Consider the following 22135-nt stretch of genomic DNA (forward strand, 5'->3'; position numbering starts at 1 on the left):
TCAAAGAGCAACAAAAAAAATAAAACCTTTTATTTTTAAAAAGATGGTGCTGCTTGTACTAAGATGGGGGTGGGGGAAAACTGAAGAATTTATTTTTTCCAGATGGTGATTCTTTAGGGCACCAACACCCAAAGGATGCAGTAGAACTAAAAATTATAGCAAACATCCCCCTCTGGCCTTGTTCAACGTGAATAAGACATTACCTTCTAACTTTATAATCCAGTTCTGTTGGCTTTAGTTCCTAGCCTCATCCAACAGTTCTTCAAATTGGCTAGGAATAATAGAAATTATGGAGCTGCCTCATAGCAGTTCCAAAAATAGACTGTCTGCAGATCACATCTGGTGAATTGTTCATGGCTATCCTTTATGAATCTGAGAGTATTTAGTAGCCATTGTTTTTTTTATTAGTGCCAAAAGGTAAGTCAGTCTGCCCTATAGAAGCCAATGCCATAACAAAGTTAAGCCAGGACAAATATTATTCCTAATGCGGGGGAGGGGGGGAGGTTAGTGGTAGTACATAAGGCTTTTTACAAGTTAATCATAATCATAATAGTAAAGTTGGAAGGGACCTTGCAGGTCATCTAGTCCAACCCGCTGCTCAGGCAGGAAACCCTATATCATTTCAGAGAAATGGCTGTCCAGTCTCTTCTTAAAAACTTCCAATGTTGGAGCGTTCACAGCTTCTGGAGGTAGGTTGTTCCACTGGTTAATTGTTCTAACTGTCAGGAAGTTTCTCCTTAGCTCTAGGTTGCTTCTCCTTGATTAATTTCCATCCATTGCTTCTTGTCCTGCCTTCGGGCACTTTGGAGAATAGCTTGAATCCCTATTCTTTGTGGCAGTGCCTGAGATATTGGAACACTGCTATCATGTCATCCCTAGTCCTTCTCTTCATTAAACTAGACATACCCAATTCCAGCAGCCGTTCCTTATATGTTTTAGCCTCCAGTCCCCTAATCATCTTTGTTGTTCTCTGTACCCTTTCTGGAGTCTCGACATCTTTTCTACATCGTGGTGACCAAAACTGGATGCAGTATTCCAGGTGTGGCTTTACGAAAGCATTGTAAAGTAGTATTAACACTTCACGTGATCTTGATTCTATCCCTCTGTTAATGCAGCCTAGCACTGTGTTAGCTTTTTTGGCAGCTGCAGCACACTGCTGGCTCATATTGAAGTGATTGTCCACTAGGACTCTTGAGATCCCTCTCACAGTTACTACTATTGAGCAAGGTACCCCCCCTATACAATACCTGTACATTTGGTTTTTCTTGCCTAAATGTAGAACCTTACTTTTTCACCATTGAATTTATTTTGTTAGATAGCGCCCAGTGTTCAAGTCTGTATCTTAAGCCTGTCTTCTGGAGTGTTGGCTATTCCTGCCAGCTTGGTGTTGTCTGCAAATTTGATGAGTTCCCCATCTATCCCCTTGTCCAAATTGTTGATGAAGATGTTGAACACTGGGCCCAGAACAGAGCACTGGGGGCAGCTCACTACTGTAGATGCAGTTCCATTGACCACACGCTGAGTACAGCCGGTCAGCCAGCTACGAATCCATCTGGTGGTGATGCTGTCTAACCCACATTTTTCTATCTTATCAAGTAGTAGTTTGTGATCTACTTTATCAAGTGCCTTACTGAAGTCCAAGTAAATTATATCCACAGCATTCCTCTGATCCACTAATTTTGTCACTTGATCAAAGAATGCAATAAGATTTGTCTGGCATGATCTGTTTTTGAGAAACCCATGTTGGCTTTTAGTAATGATTTTGTTTGCCTTTAGGTGCTTGCTGATTCATTGTTTGATTATCTTTTCCAGAATCTTCCCAGGTATTGAGGTCAGGCTGCTAGGTCTGTAATTTCCTGTATCCATTTTTTCCCCCTTTTTTGAAGATGGGAACTGCATCAGCTCTTTTCCAGTCCTCTGGTAGTTGCTGAATGGCATCTCATTATTGCCCTGCTCCTGCTGGAAGTTGTAGTTTAGTAGCATCTAGTGGGTGGTATGAGGCCCACCAGCTGTTGGACATCATCTGTCTTAGTATGACCCTGATTTGATACAACTAATAGAATATGGTTCTCAGCAAGTAACAGTGCCTAACCAACCTTGGCTGATTTAGAAACCTAAGCAGTGTTGGCTGTACTTAATACTTAGATGTCACCTAGAAAGACAAGGTCTGGTGAATGACAGGGACTTCGAAAAAATAGCCCAGCAGAAAACAGTAGCAAACCATGGAGGATGGGGGGCTAGGAATGGGAAACATCAGCTACATTAATGCAACAGAATTTCAAGTCCAACATGATTTTGCTTTTACTCCTGGCATAATTGTATTAAATACCTAGAAACCACTTATCTCTTCCTCATCCTGCTTTCAGAAAGCTGTGAATCCTTGCTGCATCATTTTCAGTCTTTATGACAAATGTAGAATCAGTTGTAATTTCTTCTATTGTGTAGAACTTTTAAAAAGGAAGTTGATTTAATTTTTATTTTAATATGGCCATGGCATGTTGTTGGGTTGGCAGTTATATTCAAGAGTAGGGTAATGGTACAAAATAGGTCAGATTGAATCATATGAATGGATATTCCCAGCCCCCTCCCACCTCTCTCTTGCTTTAAGAGAGTGTTTAGGGCAATTTCTTTGTTCATCCATGTTATGGATCACACATTTTGTTTTGTGCCTCAAAAGGTCAGAACACTAGAGCTGATTTAAGCACTTGTGGTTAGAAGCAGCTTTTCCAAAAGGGTTTAGGACAGGGCTCTTCAAACGTGGCCCTTATATGACTTGTGGACTTCAACTCCCAGAATTCCTCAGCCAGGCACGCTGGCTGAGGAATTCTGGGAGGAAATCCACAAGTCATAAAAGGGCCAAGTTTGAAGACCCCTGTTTTAGGAGCTGCATGGAGTCCTGCAGCATCAGATGGCCCATCTAAATCATATAGGATAAAGATCTTTTCCATCCTAACTGCAGTTACAAATACAGGGTTGTAGGAAAGAAGGTCTCCAAAGACACAAGAAGGACCTTTTCTTCCAATGCTAATACTATGCCTGGATCAGTTAACTCGGGTAAGGACAAAGGCCTAACATTTCACAAGACAATGAGCCCAACTAGGTTTGAGTTTCATCAACCCTGAAGAGGTCCAATGAGGAATGGACTCTGCTATCTCCATGTCATCAGTGAACACAGTATTGTAAACAGAGGATTTTCAGTACAGATGTAGATTCTAGGCTTTTTTCCTGGCTTTGGCATCTAATGAATACTATTTCCTACTCAACTGTTACTGCAGATTTACTATGCACTAAAGAGGAAGCAAGAGGCAGTTTATGTATCTTTTCCTTTTGCTTTAGGGCTAAATAAGTGATTTACCACCACCAGGAGCCTTGCATTCCAAAAAATTGTCCTTTTTTTAATAGAAAATTTTATTAAATGTACATTTAAAAACAAAAGTGGACATGATTCAACTTCCCTAGCTACAACACTACTATTAGTATTACCTTATGTTACAGAAAGTAATAACAAAAACTTAAAATACATTCTATGACAGGACAGAGTATAACAAACTGTACATATAACATCTGTAAATTTTTTAGTAAACTGTCAGTCATCAACGTTATATTTACACATCTTTCAGTTGTGTCCTGATATAGGTGCTGATAAATCCTTACATTATCAACCAATCAAACAATAGTCATCTCAGCGATCCTCCTCATCTCTAACCAATTGTACAATTTTTGCCAAATTTCATAATGCTCCGTTTCAGTCTTATTTTTGATTTCTAGGGTTAACCTGTCCATTTTGGCGCAGGATAAAATTTTATCTATTATTTCTTCTTCAGTGGGTGGTTTCTCTTCAGATCGTATAAATCTTTCGCCTTTTACAAAAAATTGTCTTTCATGGCCCGCAGGGGGCGTGCCAGTGATTTAGGAATCTCACCAAAAAAGGATGGGCTCCAAGTACCTTTTTAGTTTTTTTCAAGAGACTTCCAAAGTAAAACATGGCTTAATCCTTTTAGCCACTGAACACATTACCTACTTTAATAAAAGAATCAAAAAATTTTCCCCATTTTCTCTGCAGGCTGTAGGATACAGCTGCTTTCTGAGTGAAATGCTGTCTGGGATTGAAACTTGCCCAGTACAGAATAATTCATCCTGACAAAAATACCAGGATGCTGCTATTCCTTATATTTGAAGAGTATTAGGCTGAGGGTATGGCAGGTGAAGAAGGGAAAACTAATAGATCCATGTATAAAAGTGGAGAGGGGTGGAATGTCCAGAACTTTTAGCTGTTACTGCACCCACAGACTAGTAGTGAAAGGGCACCAATGCAACCCAAACCACCAGGGACTGAGCATTGAAAAGGGGTACAACACTAGAGGCGATATTCACAGATGTAATACATGCGTCTTTCACAGTCATTGTCCCACCATTTCCCATCATCCGAGCTGAGGGAGACACAATTTTCGCGGGTACCACCATTGGGTTGAGTCACCAGATGGTCTCGGTACCAATCAAAGACAGAGACACGTTGGCCATTCTCAAAAAGCCACAACCCTTCAGAACGCCGGTCATGGATGCCAATCCAGGCTGGCCAGTTGTAGGGCTGAAAAGCATCATAAAGATAGCGGCGCAGGACAGCCAGTTCAGTATCGTCCACTGGCATGGCCAAATGCCCTCCTCTGGCTTCACAAAGTTTTTGGGCTGCATTGTAGACCTCAAAGTGCTTGAAGATCAGGAAGCATTTAGTTTGAGTGCGCCGGCCCCGCAAGCAACCTGAGTTGGGCAAAGATAATTAGTAGTAGTAATAGCAATAGCACTTAGACTTGTATACTGCTTCATAGTGCTTTACAGCACACTCTATGCGACTTACAAAATCACCATATTGGCCCCCAACCATCTGGGTCCTCATTTTACTGACTTCAGAAAGATGAAAGGCTGAGTCAACCTTGACCCAGTCAGGGTCAAACTACTGATAGTGGGCAATACTACATTCTAATCAATGTGCCACCACAGCTCTTAGTGGTTTTCATCTCCAACCTCCAAGGAATGGAGGACTATATACTAGAAGTATATAGAAGGGCCAGATCGCTGCCCTATGAATTTTATGAAAGTTTGTGAAAAATGTATAAGCAATGATTAATTTATTTGCTAGATTTATTTCTTCATAAGGCTTTCCTTTAATTCACACAGCAGCAAGCTTGTGAAATAGATTGGGCAAAGAGGATGAACAGACCCAAGTCATCCAGTGACTTTCTGTGGCTGAGCCTAAATCTATTTTTCCGCAATCAATTCTAGTCCAATATTGTTCAACTGCATCACAGCACAATGGACATAACAGCAGGGGAATGACCTTGAAAACTGGATTCTTCCTCTTAGTTCTCTCAACTCATGCACATATTTCAGCCAATCCTTTGAATAACCTTTCATTTGATCTTTTTGTCTCTAGACAGCAGAGATCAGCAGGCCCCAAGCAGTATGTTACATCTGACTCTTTCAAGTAGGATGTCTGCTTTATGTACAATAAAGTGATAACCTTTCCTTTTTGGAGGGATTTGGCAACTGGTAGCTTCAAAGGCTGAAACCAGTTCTCAGGTTGATCTCCAATTTCCAAAGATTCTGGACAGGGTCCTCCACTCCTTGGAGGTAGGAGATCAAAGACACTTATGCTTCTGGATATTGAAGCTCAGCTGGATCATCTTTGTCGTTGCTGGGATTAATTTCATGCAAACTGCTAGTGCAATTTTCTTCAATCCAGGGCTTTTAAGTGTTGGGTTGTAACTCAGATCCTATAAAACAGTGTTTCTCAGTCTCAGCAACTTCACGATGAGTGGACCTCAATTCCCAGAATTCCCCAGGCAAGATGCTGGCTGGAGTTCTGGGAATTGAAATTTACGCTTCTTAAAGTTGCTGAGGGTCAGAAACATTGCTATAGAATGGGGGGAGGGGAGGAAGACTGATTCCACTCCCCTTTTCCATCCTCACCATCAATACGTCCAAGTTCTTTCTGGTTGCGTGTGGCAACTTCGTTCAGAGAGGCAAGTGACTCACTAGCCTCAGCTAGGCCCCCCTTCAATTCAGCCAGACCTTGGGAGAACTGTGACACCCGCACATCCATGTGATAGAACTGCACGTTGAGACGGTGGACTGCTGCCTCAAGACTGTTCAATCGTGATACTGTTTGTGCATCAGGAGGAAAAAGAGAAGAAAGCAATTACAACTTAAGGATTTGAAAAACAGGAGATATTAGAGTCATCTTACCTAGGGAAGAGAATAAATCAGGAGTGAATCAGAATACAAAAATAAGGGAGAGGAACACTAAAGAGAAATGGAAATTGGGAAGAGGGATTGGATCTTCTTAAAGAATTTTAGGATCAGGTGAGAATGTTTATGCACTGGATTAAGTCCCAGGCCATATCCAGCTCTTTAAAATCCAAATAATTTATTAAGGGGAGGCAAAATCATTCTCTGAAACCAACCAAATAATTGTATGGTCCTGCTGGTAATCTATTTTTCCAGATAACATTGGACAAAGAATAGACAAAGTGCCCACAATCACCAGCACTAATAAGGCTAAATGGTCTGTAAGGAAGCTTTGGACATAGCATGATTGAAATTTCTGCAAAAATCATATACATAATCAGGAATCAGGGAAACCCAATTGCAATGCAACATATTCTACTAAAACTCATTCCTGCAACCTTTTACTGGGTGAAATGGTGCATCATAGGTCAAAACCTTTTGGACCAAAATAGTTCAAATGGACTAACTTACAGAATGCATCTAAAATCTGAGATGCAAGACTCCTGTAAAATTGAAATTCGGCAAATTTTATAAAATATTTTATCACATAAAATTATCATAGACATAGTGCAAAACATGATAAAACATTTCTTGTGGTCAACTGATGTTTGATTATGCTACACAGTTCAACATCAAAGATCTCTAAAATGAGTCAAGAGGTCACGGGGTGTCTAATAAAATATACATGAAGGGAGAGGACATAACAGTAAGAGAAAGTAGCATAAGGACAGCTGATTACTGGGAGTACATTAGCAATTCTAGAATAATTTCTGCTATGTGAATTTACATTTTAGGTTTCCCTCATATAGCAATTTCTCCCTCCATTGTAAAATCATCAAGACCATATGACAAGACTTATCAAGCTACAGATTCCACAGATACATCCATGTAGTTATTTTGGCAATGATGCTAAAGCAGTTTAGTATTGCCTACTTCCAGGATACAGGGAAGCCTTTATTTACGATGGTATTTGAGCCTGGAACTATAGTGGTAAGTCACTGAAGTCATATGTTGAAGTATCCATGAGATCAGAAGTGATTCTCTGGTCTTTTTTGTAGTGTTATTCGTAAATACTACAGTTCTTAAGTGAACTCCATAGTCATTAAGTGAATGCCATGGTCATTGAGTGACTCCATTCATTTCAAAACCAGAAACTGGCAAAGGCTATTGCAAATAGGAGTCATATGACCATGGAGGGGCAGCACGACCATTTATGATGGCTGGAGTCCTTTACAGATTGTAAAGCATCCATTTTGTGGTCGTCATAATTTTGAATGGCCATAAACAAATGATCATTAAGCAAGGACTACCTATATCTTTCTTACTTCTTATCTATTTCCGGCAATCTCCCATCCAAATTCTAATTGTATCCCTATTTAACTTTTTAGAGCAGGGCTTTTCAACCAGTGGTACAGGTACCACCTGTGGTACATTGGAACCTGGCAGGTGGTACGCGACCATCCTAGAAAAGTGGTAGCGGGGGAGGGGAATGGCAGCACCGCACACACATAAACGAAAGATGGCTCGAGCTGCAGGGCTGTCAGGGCTCAGCAGAAGCGCCAGGATCAGTGCTTCTTCAGGGCTGTCAGGGCTCAGTGGAAGTGCCAGGATCAGCTGGAATGTTGCAGCATCTCCAGGATCTTGTGATTTACATTCAGATGCTTGACAACTGATTCATATTTATGATGGTCACTGTCCCAGGGTCATGTGCAGTGACCAAAATCTGCTGCAACCACCCAGCAGATGAGGGGGGGGAATAAAAACCAAACACACACGTACATCCCCGCCCCACCCCTGCTGCTAATCCTCAACAGAAAAGTTCACAACAATGAAAACCTCGGATAGGAGGAAGAGCGGCGCCGGGCAGGCAGGTAGGTGTCTTGCTCGGCTGTGGCTTGGGGGGCACTTTTTTCAGTGCCATTGTAACTTCGAACAGTCAGTAAGCGAACTGTTGTAAATTAAGGAGTATCTGTATTATGTCGTAGGCTCTGATGAGCAGGAACGAGAACACGCAGAGGAGTACAGATGAACACATACTTTATTTAAGCAGAAACTGTACTGAGAGATTGGAGTCACCCTGCCTCCATATATATAGCCAATCAGATTGAAGCTATACTTGCCGCCCAAAGTTGACCAATAGCAGGACTGATGCCATCCTGTCTGAGATGCTGGAGAACCGTTGGTTCTCCAGCAGAGCACATGGTGATATTCCAAAAGCCCAGTACATAACACCCCTCCCTCCGAAGATCAGACTATAATACCCTTGACAATTGTCAAGGCCCAAACTAAATAATATTAAACAATACTAAATGTGATGATTTGTAAGCTAAGGTAATTAGAAGTCCTTACGCGACCTTCTCAGACGTGTCTTGTAGAGTGGACTACAAAGATATTAAAGAACGATATAACAATGCAATATACTACAAAGAGATAAAACAATCTCTCGATGAGCATGCCATACAGCAGTTAAATGTGCCCCCAATTTCTGTAGATAGTAGCAGATTGTCATACAGTTACACATCACTTTATTTTACAACATAGTCTTTAAGATATGCTGGGGGTTTATCTGGTCTGGATGAGCATCTAGGGGTTCCAGTCACTTTGTGGTCTACCACCTTACCCAGTGGGCTGGGTAGACCCATGTCCCCCTGAGCTCCTGTGTCTAGGGGAGTTGCATTGCTCTGGATGGCCTCTTCCGATGGGCCCACCCCAGATTCTGACTGTTTAGCAGAGTGTGCACAATGGTCACTGAAATTCGGCTGATTTGCATGGTCAGGGGTTCCATGTTGCACTTCTGAGCTGCCATGCTCTTCTTCTTGATCAAATTCCACTAAGGAAGGAAAACCCTGGTGGTACTGGTGTGAGCTGGCCTGGATGCCAACTTGAGGACTTCGGGAAGGACTTGTACCATAGTCCTCACTCAGTGACCGCTCTGGGAATCTTTTTCTAAGTTGGTCAATATGCCTTTTGACCAGTTGCCCTCCCTCCAACCCCTTTGTAAGATAGGGGTCCGGATTCTTTGACCACCTGACCAGGAACCCACAAGTTTCCAGGCCCATAGTTCCTGGCCCAAACCCAATCACCTGTTTGCAGCACCCTCAGGGGTTTAGGTTTAGAGGCTTCGTATGCCACTCTGTCTGGATGCGACCTGTCCAGTTTAGTAATCAATCACCATCCCCATTGAAGCTCAGCAGGACTTTCCTGTAGCTGTGCAGGGTGTAGTGTGTTGACAGAGCAAGAAATCTACCAGTCTATGATGCCAGTCACCTGTGATGCCAGTCACTTGAGCACCTCCTTCATTGTCCTCACCATGCGTTCAGCTTGTTCATTCGTAGAGGGGTGAAATGGTGCAGACGTAGCATGTCTGATGAGGTTAGCTCTGAGAAAAGCCTGAAACTAAGCAGCAGTGAATTGAGCCCCATTATCAAAAACCAAAACATCAGACAACCCATGTGTTGCAAAGAGTTTTCTCAGCACCTGGATGGTCCTAGCAGTAGTCATATTAGGGACTGGAACTACTTCCAGCCATTTTGAGTGTCTATCCACTACTACCATAAAAAGCTGTCCTTGAAAAGGCCCAGCGTAGTCAATATGAACCCTGGACCAGGGGGTATGTGTTTCCTCCCACCTATGAACTGGGGCCTGAGGCATTTCAGACCTAGACCTCTGACAGGTATAGCAACCATGAACTTTATCCTCTACAGCCTTATCCAGGCCAGGCCACCATAGGTAGTTCTAGCCAATGCTTTCATCCATACAATGCCTGGATGGCCTTCATGTAAGGAATGTAAGACTATGTCCTCAAAGTTGTAGGAATAATAACTCTGTTGCCCCATAAAATGCAACCCTTATGTGCAGACAATTCATGTCTCCTGACAAAATAACTTTGGAACTCAGGGCCTGGACTTTTTTCCGACCAGCCCGTGTGTACCCATGACAATACTCTGCTCAGAAGTTTATCTGTAGCAGTCTCAGCAGCAATATCCCCAGCATGGAGGGGAAACTCAGGTAAATCCTGAATAGACAATATTTTAGCAGCGGGGGCTGGATCAGGATCCATTAGTGGCAGTGGTAATCTACTGAGGCCATCTGCATGACCCATTTCCTTTCCAGGTTTGTGAACTAACTTAAATCTGTAAGCAGCTAAAAACATAGACCATCTCAGCATTCTTGGAGACAGTATGTAGGGAGTTTGCTTATCAGTGGTGAATAAGCCCAAAAGGGGTTTGTGATCAGTGAAGACAGTAAAATCCCTGCCATATAAATAATTGTGAAATTTTTTGACTCCAGCCACTATGGCTAAGGCTTCTTTATTGATCTGTGCATAATTACACTCAGCAGCAAATACGGTTCTAGAATAGAATGCAATAGGAACTTGTTCCCCGTTCTTCTCAATGTGGCTTAAGACTGCCCCCACCCTGTAGAGAGATGCATCACATGCAAGGCAAACAGGTTTAGACTCAATGTAATGAGTGACAGTGGACTTTTCTGAAAGGAGGGCCTTTAGATCCTGGAAACTTTTTTCATGTAATTCAGTCCACTTCCAAGGGGCTTTTTTATCAAGTACCCTGTGGAGGGGCTCAGCTATTGCAGCCTTATGAGGTAGAAATGTGTGATAAAAATTCAGGAGGCCCAAAAATGCTTGCAGTTCTGCCTTTGATTGTGGCCTAGGAGCCATTTTGATGGCCTTAACTTTTGACTCAGCAGGGTGCATCCCACTAGCATCAATACAGAAACCTAAGAATTCCATTAAAGAAACCCCAATACTACATTTGTTTTTTTTAACTTGAGGCCCGCATCACGTAGCCTTTGTAACACAGCCCTGAGCCTGTTGGCCAATACTTCTGGGGATTCCCCGGCAATGAGAACATCATCAAAATAAGGACAGATACCCTGAATTCCTTTAAGTGTGCGCTCCATAATTCCTTGGAAGATGCCCGGTGCAACGCTAACCCCAAACTGCAAGCGTTTGACTTTGAATGTTCCTCTATAAGTCACTATAGTTTGAGCCGCGGCTGTGGCCTCGTCTACCGGCAGCTACTGATACGCCTGCACTAAATTGAGATTAGCAAAAATGGTGCCCCCTTGCAAAGAGGCTAGAATATTGCTGACTATCAGGACCAGGTATGCATGTTGCTTTAAAGCTTTATTTATCGTGCATTTGTAGTCTGCGCAAATGCGAATCTCTCTGTTGGGCTTTAGTGGGGTGACAATAGGAGTTTCCCACTCCCCCCCCCGCATCAACAGACTGCAATACACCTTGCTCAACTAACTTATCGATTTCAGTATTGATTTTATGTTTTACGGCAAAAGGAACTCTGCGAGGTTTGACTCTTATCGGAACAACATTAGGATCTAACTTAAAAGAGATGGGTGGCCCAGTATAAGTTCCTAGTTTTGACTCAAACACATCTGCAAATTCCTCACAAACAGCCTTGAGATCTGCTGTCTGTGTCCAGTTAATGCCCATTATTTGAATGCCCAAAGCCTCAAACCAATCAAGTCCTATAAGACTTGTTCTATGGCCCTCTACTACTATGATATCCAGGTTCTCCAAAAACCCTTTAAATTTCACCAATACAGTGGCTTCACCCTTAACTTTTTTTTTTATTCCATTTATATCCCGCCCTTCTCCAAAGACTCAGGGCGGCTTACAAGCTTAGCAGTAGCCTATATGACTTTAACCCGAGCATTCTGAAAATCTATAAAATAATGTCTGATGGTCTTAAAGTAGCCCACTGGTTGCTGCATCTGCAAACAAGGTTGAATGTGTCCTGTGAAATAATTGAGACCGCTGAGCCGGAGTCCAATTCCATTTTGCATGGAATTCCTTGTAGCTCTACTGAGAGCTTAAGTTGAGGCTTAAGGGGATGACGAGCCCCGGTGCGACAAATGCTTCTTCGGCTCCTCAAGAACCCCACACTGACTGGACCCAGGGCTCCAGTTCCTTTCCTAGTCTGTTCTTCCGACTGGTGCTTGGGTGGCCTGTCTCTCTGGCGAGCCCTGCATACCACTGCGATGTGCCTGGTCCTACCGCAAGCCCTGCACGTTGCCGAACAGAATCTGCAGTCTGCGCGGGAGTGGTTGCCTCCACACCCCTTACATCTCGGTAAGAGAACTGCCTTGTAATTATTCTCTCTGTTGATTTCGGTGGTTTTGCTCACTTGGCTGTCTCTGGAGTTTGTTGATTTTGGGTTCCTCTTCTTCAGACGATTCTCCTGTGCCAATGGTGACCTTGTGGTGGACAGAAACTTCTGTCTTTGGGGTTTGGGTGGGCTGTACAGTTTGTACTGCACCTCTGGCTGCTTCGTCAGCCATGATCTCATCTTGTGCTTCAGCAAACGTGAGGTTTGGTCTGGCAAATAGTCTTTGCTGCAAAGTTCTGTCTCTTAGTCCGCAGACGAGTCGGTCTCTCAAACGCTCCTCCAAATTCAAAAATTTGCAGAGACATGCGGCCTGTCTTAGGCCTGCGATAAACTCGGATGCTGTGCTCACTGGGAAGCTGTACTCATTGGTCAAATTTAAACTGCCAGGCCATCTCTGACATTTTTGGCTGGAAATGCCCGGTCAGCTTCTTCTTCAGGTCAGCAAAAGATACTGCTTCGATGGGCGTTGGCATGAAGAGGTTCTCAGCTAAATCAAAAGTCGCTGGCCCACATACACACAGCAATGTCACAGCTTTTAAGCCTTCCTCTGCTATCTGGTTAGCTCGTAGGTAATTTTCTACCTGTGAGAGGTAAGATGGCCAATCTTCTGGATGTTTGATGTCGAATTCTCTGAGTTTGCCGACTTTTGGCATTTTTCCTTAATTCCTGCTCTGCTGTTGGATCCTGCTTCAAGTCTCAGGGAACGCTTCCTCTGAGCACACGGCCGCTAGTGTAGTTTACTAGCTGGCTAGAGGGGGGGAAGATGGCTCTTCCCTCCAGCGAGTAATGCCATCCCCTCGTGACTTCAGCCCTCAGGTAGAGAAGCAGGATCCCACCTTCGTCGCCACTATTAAGTCATGGGCTCTGATGAGCAGGAAAGAGAACATGCAGAGCACAGATGAACACATACTTTATTTAAGCAGAAACTGTACTGAGAGATTGGAGTCACCCTGCCTCCATATACAGGGAGTACTACAATACAGTATATAGCCAGGCCCTATGGTATTAACCAATCAGATTGAAGCTATACTTGCCGCCCAAAGTTGACCGATAGCAGGACTGGCGCCATCCTGTCTGAGATGTCTGAGAGCACCTGGTGATATTCCAAAAGCCCAGTACATAACAATCTGTACTTCATCACTTTTTTCCTTTTGGGGGGGGTGTCATCAAGTTTTTGACACCTTGCTAGGCAACTGATGGTACTCGGATGTTGCCATATCCTAAAAGTGGTACAGTGGGTGAAAAGGTTGAAAAGCCCTGTTTCAGAGAGTCAGCTAGGTGCTGCCATCTAGCTGGACCAATTCCTTACCTATAAAAAAATGGCACTTCACCTGCCCCATGATACATTTGTGGTCCAATGTGGGTGTACACCTACCCAGAAGCTTCAGTCCTACATTTGTGCAATTTAATGGCAAAGTGTGACTCTTAGCTCAAAAATTATGGCACATCTTTTCATGTAACCTCCTCCTACATAAATTATATGTGAAAATTTGAGACAGATTCCTTTAACAGAAATTGGTCTACTGCTAAGAAAGTGAAGTCCATTTCCCACATAAACACAGTGAAATATCCCTTCCTATCCCTACAGACCTTGTGGTCAAATTGTCATTACAGATAGCCCAATTCCAATTGAGCAGGCAGGCCAGGAAAGTGCATTGGCTAACAGAGAATCCTATCTGATACTTGTGTCTATATGTATTTCATTGCACAATAGGTAGGAAAGAGAAGGCAGCTGCAGGCAGCTGTATGTCATCATCATCGTCATTGTCATCATCATCATAATATCAAGAATCTGAAGCTTCCTGCAATAACTCCAGCAATCCTACAAAAAAACTGTGCTACTCGGAACATCTTACATTTTAAGGAGGTACCTGTTGATACCTAGGATGCTGGCAGCAACCTGTGTCAAGGATTTTCATCCAAATCAGATCTTTCACTTCGTTCTCTGATATCTTCAGGAATCCAGAAAGGGGAGGAAACGACTAAATTCTCTCTCCAGGATCAATGTGCTCCCTCCCCACTGCATTTTATATTTTTATAAATGTGCATATTAGACACAGGATGCCTTTAGTGTCAGAAAATTATTAACCTTTAACTTAAGGAAGAAAGATCCACAGATTGTTATCTTTGAATCTTTCCATCCCAGCCATGATTTTCTCCTCCATGTACATAAATCTAAAATGTGAAAGATATAATCCTCAGACAATTTTGTTTAAATGCTTCACTAACTATTATAATTGGCTTGAAATCAAATCAGGATTAGGACAGATGTACTGTAGCCCCCTAACTAGCTTAATTTACCAGTTGCTTTTGCAGGAACCCACAGCAGGCAGATGAACTCTCTTGCTATGGGCAGTTCTTAGATTACAGGAGAAAGGGTTACTGCCTTGTTACCTTTTGCAACTATACATTTAAAACAAGAATAAGAGGAGTAAAATATAGCGGGAATCACAAAGTGGACTTGCTTGCCAATATCATTAAGAATCTCTCTTTTCTCCCAGTAACTTGGGCACTGGTGCGAAATGCAGGGCAAACCAACTCCATGTATTGTTGTTTTTTTCCTTTCCTTACCTGCATGATTTGGCTGCTATAAAGAACAATAGTCTATGTGCATTTCCCAGTGGTGCACAAACATAACAAATGAGCCATTATAAAAAAAAATGAGACAGTTGGGGGAGCAGAGAATACAGGGAGTCTTCAACTTAGTCTTAGAGCCATTTGTTTAGTGATTATTCAAAGTTATAACAGCAATAAAAAAAATAACTTCCACTAGTCCTCACTTTCTATGATTATCACAGCAACCCCATGGTGATGTAATCAAAAATCAAGCACTTGGCAACTGGCATGTATTTACAAAGATTGCAGCTTCCCGGGATCATTTGATCACGTTTTGTGACCTTCCCAACCAACTTGCGACAAAGTCAATGGGATGAGCCAGATTCACTTAATAACCACATGATTCACCTAATACAGGGGTCAGCAACCTGAAACAGTGAAAGAGCCACTCGGAACCAGTTCCCTCACAAAAGGAAAAACTGGGAGCCACAAAAAATATGTGCGCATGTGTGTACATGCGCACATGCGCAGAACAGGGTTTGACTGAAGAGTGGAGCCAAGGCGAGATATGCACCTACCCTGCATATTTGAATTGATTGGTTGAACTTTTTTAGTCCCACTTTTTTTTTTTTTTGGACTGCACATGGCAGAGGACTGGGAGCCGCAGGAGACGGCTGAAAGAGCCGCGGGTTGCAGACCTGTGACCTAATAAATGCAACAATTATCAGCCATGGCAAAAAAAAGTTTGCAAAATTGGCCATGACTCACTTAACAACCACTTTGCTTAGTAATGGAAATTCTGGTCCTGATTGTGGTTTTAAGTCAAGAACTACTTACATACCTAAAATAATCCCCCATAGTCAATTTAGTCAATAAACTGTGGAGTCCTTAGTGCTGTCTGAGCTTCTTTGTTTTCTTACAGGTGTTGCATTACCAAACTAGGTAACATCATCAGTGCTAGTATGGAGTGAGTTTACTCTCATTTTACATACTAGTGGCTTGCTCTGTCAGTATTTGTGGTCTTGGTGGTTCCTTGATTAGGCTGTTGTATACTGTTAGCTTATTTGTCTGAGTATTTATTCTATAAACTACTTTACATTAAATGTTCAAATTGGTTGCATTTTTTTTTAAAAAACTAGTTCCTTAAATATATGATGCATGACCTTTGAACATTTCCAAGGATGGTAATCTTCTCCCTATTTTTTAAACAATAAAACATATTTTGATTGGCCTATGCCTTGACTTCTGTTACTCTCTGTATAATTAGATTAGGTTTGGAGTATTATTACAATTTAGATTAGGCCTGGATTATTTAATTATGTCTCTTCTTTCACTGTGAAAAGTTTGAGCAGTATAATAGCAAATAAAGTGATTAATTGATCAGATGAGCTATCCCTGCACTTATTGTAAAATTATTCACATTTATTTATATAGAAATATACTATATACACACATGCATGCACACAGATACACACTTATGCCTGATTTAAACCTCACAAAACACTGAGTCGTGAATATGTTCATTTGGGGATAATAGTCAGAGTGGTCCAGGATCCACTCGTAACTACTAGACAGCGTTAAACTGATGAATAAGAGCAAGATAAAAACTAAATTTCCTTAATTAAATAAAAATATGTTTTTACTCTATTTCTCCATTTTTTAAAAATGTAAATAATGGTTTGAAGAGCATTTCTGAAAGGAAATGGCCACATTCAAAGAATCTCATTCTTACACTAAGTCATAATTTGATTTGCTTGGTTTATGCTTAGTAAGTTCATGTCAGCCAATTGTGGTTTCTTCAGTAAACCAAATAAACTATTGTTGATTGTGAAATGTGAAGTTAGTCATAAGTTTTGTTAATGCTAAAGCATAGTTACAGTTTTACTAGAATACATCTCAGGATTCTACACTGCATCTTTCTCATTTCTCTTACATACAGTAAACTGCCCCCACACCCCAAAAATATCTCTGAAGTGAGGTTGGTATAGGACAGATCAAGATCCAAATCCCCGCCCCCCCATCCCTGAAAGCCAATACAACAGTTTTGGATATTTACTCTCTTGCTAACATAACCTACTTCAATGGATTTCTATAAGAATAATATGGACCAGATAATGGGAACCAGGACAATAGGAATCACACATTATCTTGAGGTTTAAATGAAATACAGCAATAATACTAGCCTGCCATGCAGAGATGTGGTTAGAATTATTGAGCTAATATTGGTGAAATGCTTGCAAGTCTTACATGACCTAATTATGTGCTGGGTTCACAGTCAATTATATGGGTTTTTAAAAAAAACAACCTTATGGATCAATTGACAATTGAACACAAAGGTGTGTTCATGGGGTTTCTAGCCACTGTGATTGAAGGCTGAACAAAAACTCAAATACATTGTTTTATCAGAAGGCAGTATCAAACACTGGAAGTGAATTCTGGCAGAAATAAAATAGGAGACAATGCCTTTTCTTTATCATTATATTCCTACAATAATTTTCATTTCAGCTGTTAAGTATAGCATTCAGAATTAAAATGTTCTTCATAAACAGTTAAGCATATTGCTTGTGTGCGTGTGCGCGTGCACACATATGCGCGTGTGTGTTCCCCTTATGTGCATGTTATGCTGAAAAATATTCCCTAGCTAGGAAATCTATAGAAGCCAGTAAAAAATGAATCTACATGAGTAATATTCTTCCCTTTCTTTTTAAAAAAAAGGAAATGAAAAAAAAATCTTAAATAGCTGTATCCACTCCCTTTTCATATATATACTGCAGGCTCCTTCTTTTAAAAAAATAAAGACTGAATTAAACCCAACACCACACTGAATGTTATTTTTTCTTCTGGCAGTGGATATGTTGTTAGAGTTACCAGATCTGACCATCAAAAATTGGACAATCTCAAGGTGACAGAAATGAGGTATGGAAAACAAACTTCCTTGTTCCCATTTAGCTCAGATAGCTCAGATTTGATAGCCCATATTTTGTGTGTATTTGTGTGCATTATACAGAGGAAAGGGATAGCATAAGCTGAAATGTTGAAAAGAAGAACTTAGCCCCCTTAATATCCCAATTCATCTCTGTGTTGCTTTCCACACACACAAATAGACATGAAGAAAGCAGCTGCTGATGACAACTTTAAACATAAAGGAAAAGTGATTAAAAAACCTTCCTCCCTCTTTTTTTAAAAAATTCCATTTATATCCCGCCCTTCTCCGAAGACTCAGGGCGGCTTACAAGCTTAGCAGTAGCCTTCATTCTATGTATATGCCTGCTTATTAGGGCTTTCACACACACACCCCAAGCGGCATTATTACAAAGTCAGCTTAATTGCCCCCAACAATCTGGGGGCAATCTGTTGAACAGCTATGGGGACAGAAAGAAAGAGAAGTTCCTTTGCTAAAAACTCATGCCTCCAATACATTTCATCTACTGAAATAAAATGACACATAACTTATTCTTAAAGGTAGGCTGTTCCCAAAATACGATTTAAGAAATTGTACCCATGGCTATATGCAGCTCTTGAGCTGGTATGTTCAGCCTGCAGGGACCCAATCCAACTATATCACATGATTTCATTTTTTTGCAGTTTTAAGGCAGCAAACACACAAAACTGATATATATCCTTAAAATGGGCTTAGCAGCATTTTTTAAAGAAAAAAATCAATCCCACTCAGAAATGTGTGCCTCTGCTGTGCTCAATGGTCCATTTTGTCGTGCTGCTCTACCTGTTGCCCCCACCCAGCAGTTAAACTCACATTTAACACAAAAACAGCTAAATCAGCCTTAAAATGTCTCATTTCTGGCATAAGGAAAACTGCAATTGATCTGAATATTAAAATCAAGTTTGTTCATGAAGGGCAAGAAAACAATCATTACATTTCAGACAGAAAGGACAAACCTCAATGCTTATTTCTGGTGAAAGTTTCAGCTGGAAAATGGTAAAATCACCCAACCTTTTGGCATCAAATGCTTTTATCTACAGCTTTTTCTCCTGGCTTTTATAAACCCAATGGAAGCTATGCTGTAAACATATGTCTTGGGAAAAGGGGTTTGGGGAGAAGATGAAAGCTTGGGATGGGGGAACAGTTAAGCACCTGCTCTCCTCCTATCTTCTCAATTGACATTCTATGCTGACAGAAACAGCCTTCTGGGTTTTGCCATCCAAAGCCATTTGCATTTTTAGCCTATGATGTCTGAAATCAGGCACAACTGGGAGATCAGGGTGTATTAGCCAAAGCCAGTCTAGCGGTCATGGGGCTTGCAGAATTCCTTGGGGTGTGAATAGCAATCAAACACAATAAAATGTCTGAGCTACAAAACAGAAACCCAGAAAATGCCTGTGATTTAGATAAAGTGCATCACTTTATGTTGCAGGCTGAATTCAGACAGCAGACAAATGTTAAAGACATCTAGAACTGCCATGGATCACAGAGTGGATGGCATCTGAGCTGTTCATCTACTGAGCAAGAGAAACTTGTTCCTTCTTTTGCTGAAGCGAACACCCACAGATATCTCTTCTGCAAGTTCATCTACACGTATATTATTCTACCACTCTGTGATTATTTCACAGATGTTTAGAGACAGAAGGGGTCTTTGAGGATATCCAGTCTAACCTTTGTTTAGGACCATGATCTTCTGTTTGCAGTATCAGAGAAAGATAGCTGCTCTGCCTCAACCAGTTAATCCCGCTAAAACGGTATAGTTAAACCAGTAATATTCCTTCTCCCACCAGAGTCATAGTGTCCATTTGAAATCTAGCCAATCCACAGGTGGCACGATTTGCGGGTAACTGGCACAATTGGTGTACATCTCAAAGTTTTCTGCAATTTTTTTTCTCTGCAATTGTCTCCCACTTTCTCAAGTGGCAAGAGGCAGGAGAGGAAAGGTAGAAAGCAAAAGTTATCCTGGGACTTCCGGTCCTGCATGGTAGTGACTGGTTGTGGGCTTGCGAACCGCTGCACCGCCACACCCAAATTTTGTCCTGCCTGGAGACCCTAATGGTTCCAAGCTGCCCTGGAGAGGTGGCAAAGAAAGAAGGGTGTCCCGGCAACAGTGGTCATTCTGTTTGTCTTGGGGAAAGCCTTCTAACCCGACAGAAGAAAGGCTGTATTTTATCGATCAGCCCAAGCTACTTGCAACCGGAATCCAAAAGAACTAACCAGCAGTTCAGTAAACAGTGTGCTTGAAACTGAGTGAGGAATCTGATTATCCCTTCTCTATTCTACACTTAATTTCCTGGAAAAGATCCCCGAGAAGCAAAATACCTTTGAAAGTGAAGGAGTGGGACTTCCACCCCATCTTTATATACTAACGGAAGCAGCTAATTAAAATTTCTATGGAGGATCAAAATATATGGTAGTAAAATAAATTTATAAATTTAAAAGCTAAAATTTAACTTTGGATCAGCTTAAGATTGTTGAATAATTAAGACTCTCATTTTAAAGACCATTGTTCATATTGAAAACTAAATAGATGCTGACACTTAGTGGTGGATGAAGATTATGACAGCTATGATTACCATAGAAAACTTGACAAAATCTGGGAAAAGCTAATCTGTCTTTGTGACCTTCAAAGCTTTAATAATAAAGAACAGCTGTGACAAAAAAAGACAGCAATCTGGGCTGCAGACAAAGAGAATTATAAACTTTAGGAAAAAAATCTTTTTTGAACTCTTTGGATTACAAATATCTATTTAACCGGGACTCTAAAGCTATTTGCAGATAAGAAGGAAAACTCCAACTTTTGGCCATCATGGATCAGAGACATGTAGACAGAACACACCAAGAAAACATACAATACCCCTCAGTAGGAGATATATAGTATACTGCAATTAATTCAAATAACACTGAGTTCAAATCACAAAGAATTCCAAAAGAACTTTGAAAATACAAACTAATCTATCTCTAAGTTAACTTTACAACAACAAAAAAAACTTCCAGGAAACAACAACAGAGAAGGAGCAGACAAAACAAATAAGTGGACATAAAATTGAAAATAGAGACTCAAAGACAGAATTTAACAAAGCAAGAAAACATGATTTAATCCTAGTGGGGGGGGGAAATTACAAGAAATTGTAATTGCATTCTCAATTCGATGAAACCTACAGTACAACCACCCTCTCCCCCACCTCCTGCATTTACACTGATAGACATCCAGCAAGTTGTGATGCAGTCAACGCAAGTTCTGCAACAAGAAATAAAGAATCAAAACAACCAGATGAGGGAAGATATAGTGCATGCACTCCAGGGCTTAGCGGCACATATAGAACGCCTGGATGCTCGGGTGGATTCAGTTATGGAGTATGTGGAGAACTTGGAAAATAAAATTACTGATGCTGAGCAGAAGGTTGATAGAGCAGAGGCCAAGATTGACAGAACAGGGGATGAGGTCACTATATTAGAGTATAAGAGCATGGAGTTTGCTTTGCGTATTAGAGGCCTCAAAGAGAATCCTAAAGAAAATCTGGAATGGGAAATAGCACAAGCAGTGGCTCCTGTTTTGAAATGGGAACCTGAAGAATTACTTAAGGAAATGGATAAGATATTTAGAGTTAACTCCTGGATTGCTAGGCAAAAAAGTCTACCTAGAGATGTAGTGATCTATTTTTCCAGGAGATCAACTAGAAATTCTATTATCCAGGCCTTTTATCGGGAAAAATTCCAGATTGCAGGCCAAGATATTATGATCTTAAAGGAGATACCTTCAAAAATTCTTGGAAAGAGGAAAGACTTTGCCTTTTTGTCTGATGAGCTTAAGAAGCGACAAGTCCAGTTCAGATGGGAAATTCCTATTGGAATTGTGGTAAATTATGCAGGGACCAGATACAGACTGGATACAATCTTAAAAGCAAAAGATTTCTACACTAAGGTCCTGAAAGCAGGTTTACCACCATCTCCCCGAATTAAGAGAACAGAAGCTAGACAAGATGATAAACAATTGAGTGAAGGGGCAATGTTACTGCCCCCTGAGGAGATCCAGAAACCGGAGGCCATAGAGCAGAATTTGATATTAAAGGAAGACCCAAAAAAACAGAGGATGACAAGAGCTGCACATAAGCGTATGGAAAAGGAACAAAAACAGAAGTCTGCAACTGGTTCAGCTACACAAGATGCGACTGTTTTAGAGCCCATGGGAGGAGCACGTCCTAAG

At 41.3% G+C, this 22135-nt stretch overlaps 1 protein-coding gene across 1 annotated transcript in view; it reads right to left on the bottom strand.

Moving 5' to 3' along the window:
- Positions 1-4357: 4357 nt before the first annotated feature.
- Positions 4358-22135, bottom strand: part of CLEC11A (C-type lectin domain containing 11A) — a gene marked incomplete at its 3' end in the record, with an annotated part of 52673 nt that continues 34895 nt past the window's right edge. The window contains exons 3-4 of the mRNA XM_083379248.1: positions 5968-6159; positions 4358-4758 (exon numbers count right to left, since the gene is read on the bottom strand). Of these exons, the coding sequence (XP_083235374.1) occupies positions 4358-4758; positions 5968-6159 (593 nt within the window). The remainder of the gene's footprint in view (positions 4759-5967; positions 6160-22135) is intronic.

The sequence above is a fragment of the Vipera ursinii genome (assembly GCF_947247035.1).
Source record: "Vipera ursinii genome assembly, chromosome: Z".
Lineage (NCBI taxonomy): Eukaryota > Metazoa > Chordata > Lepidosauria > Squamata > Viperidae > Vipera > Vipera ursinii.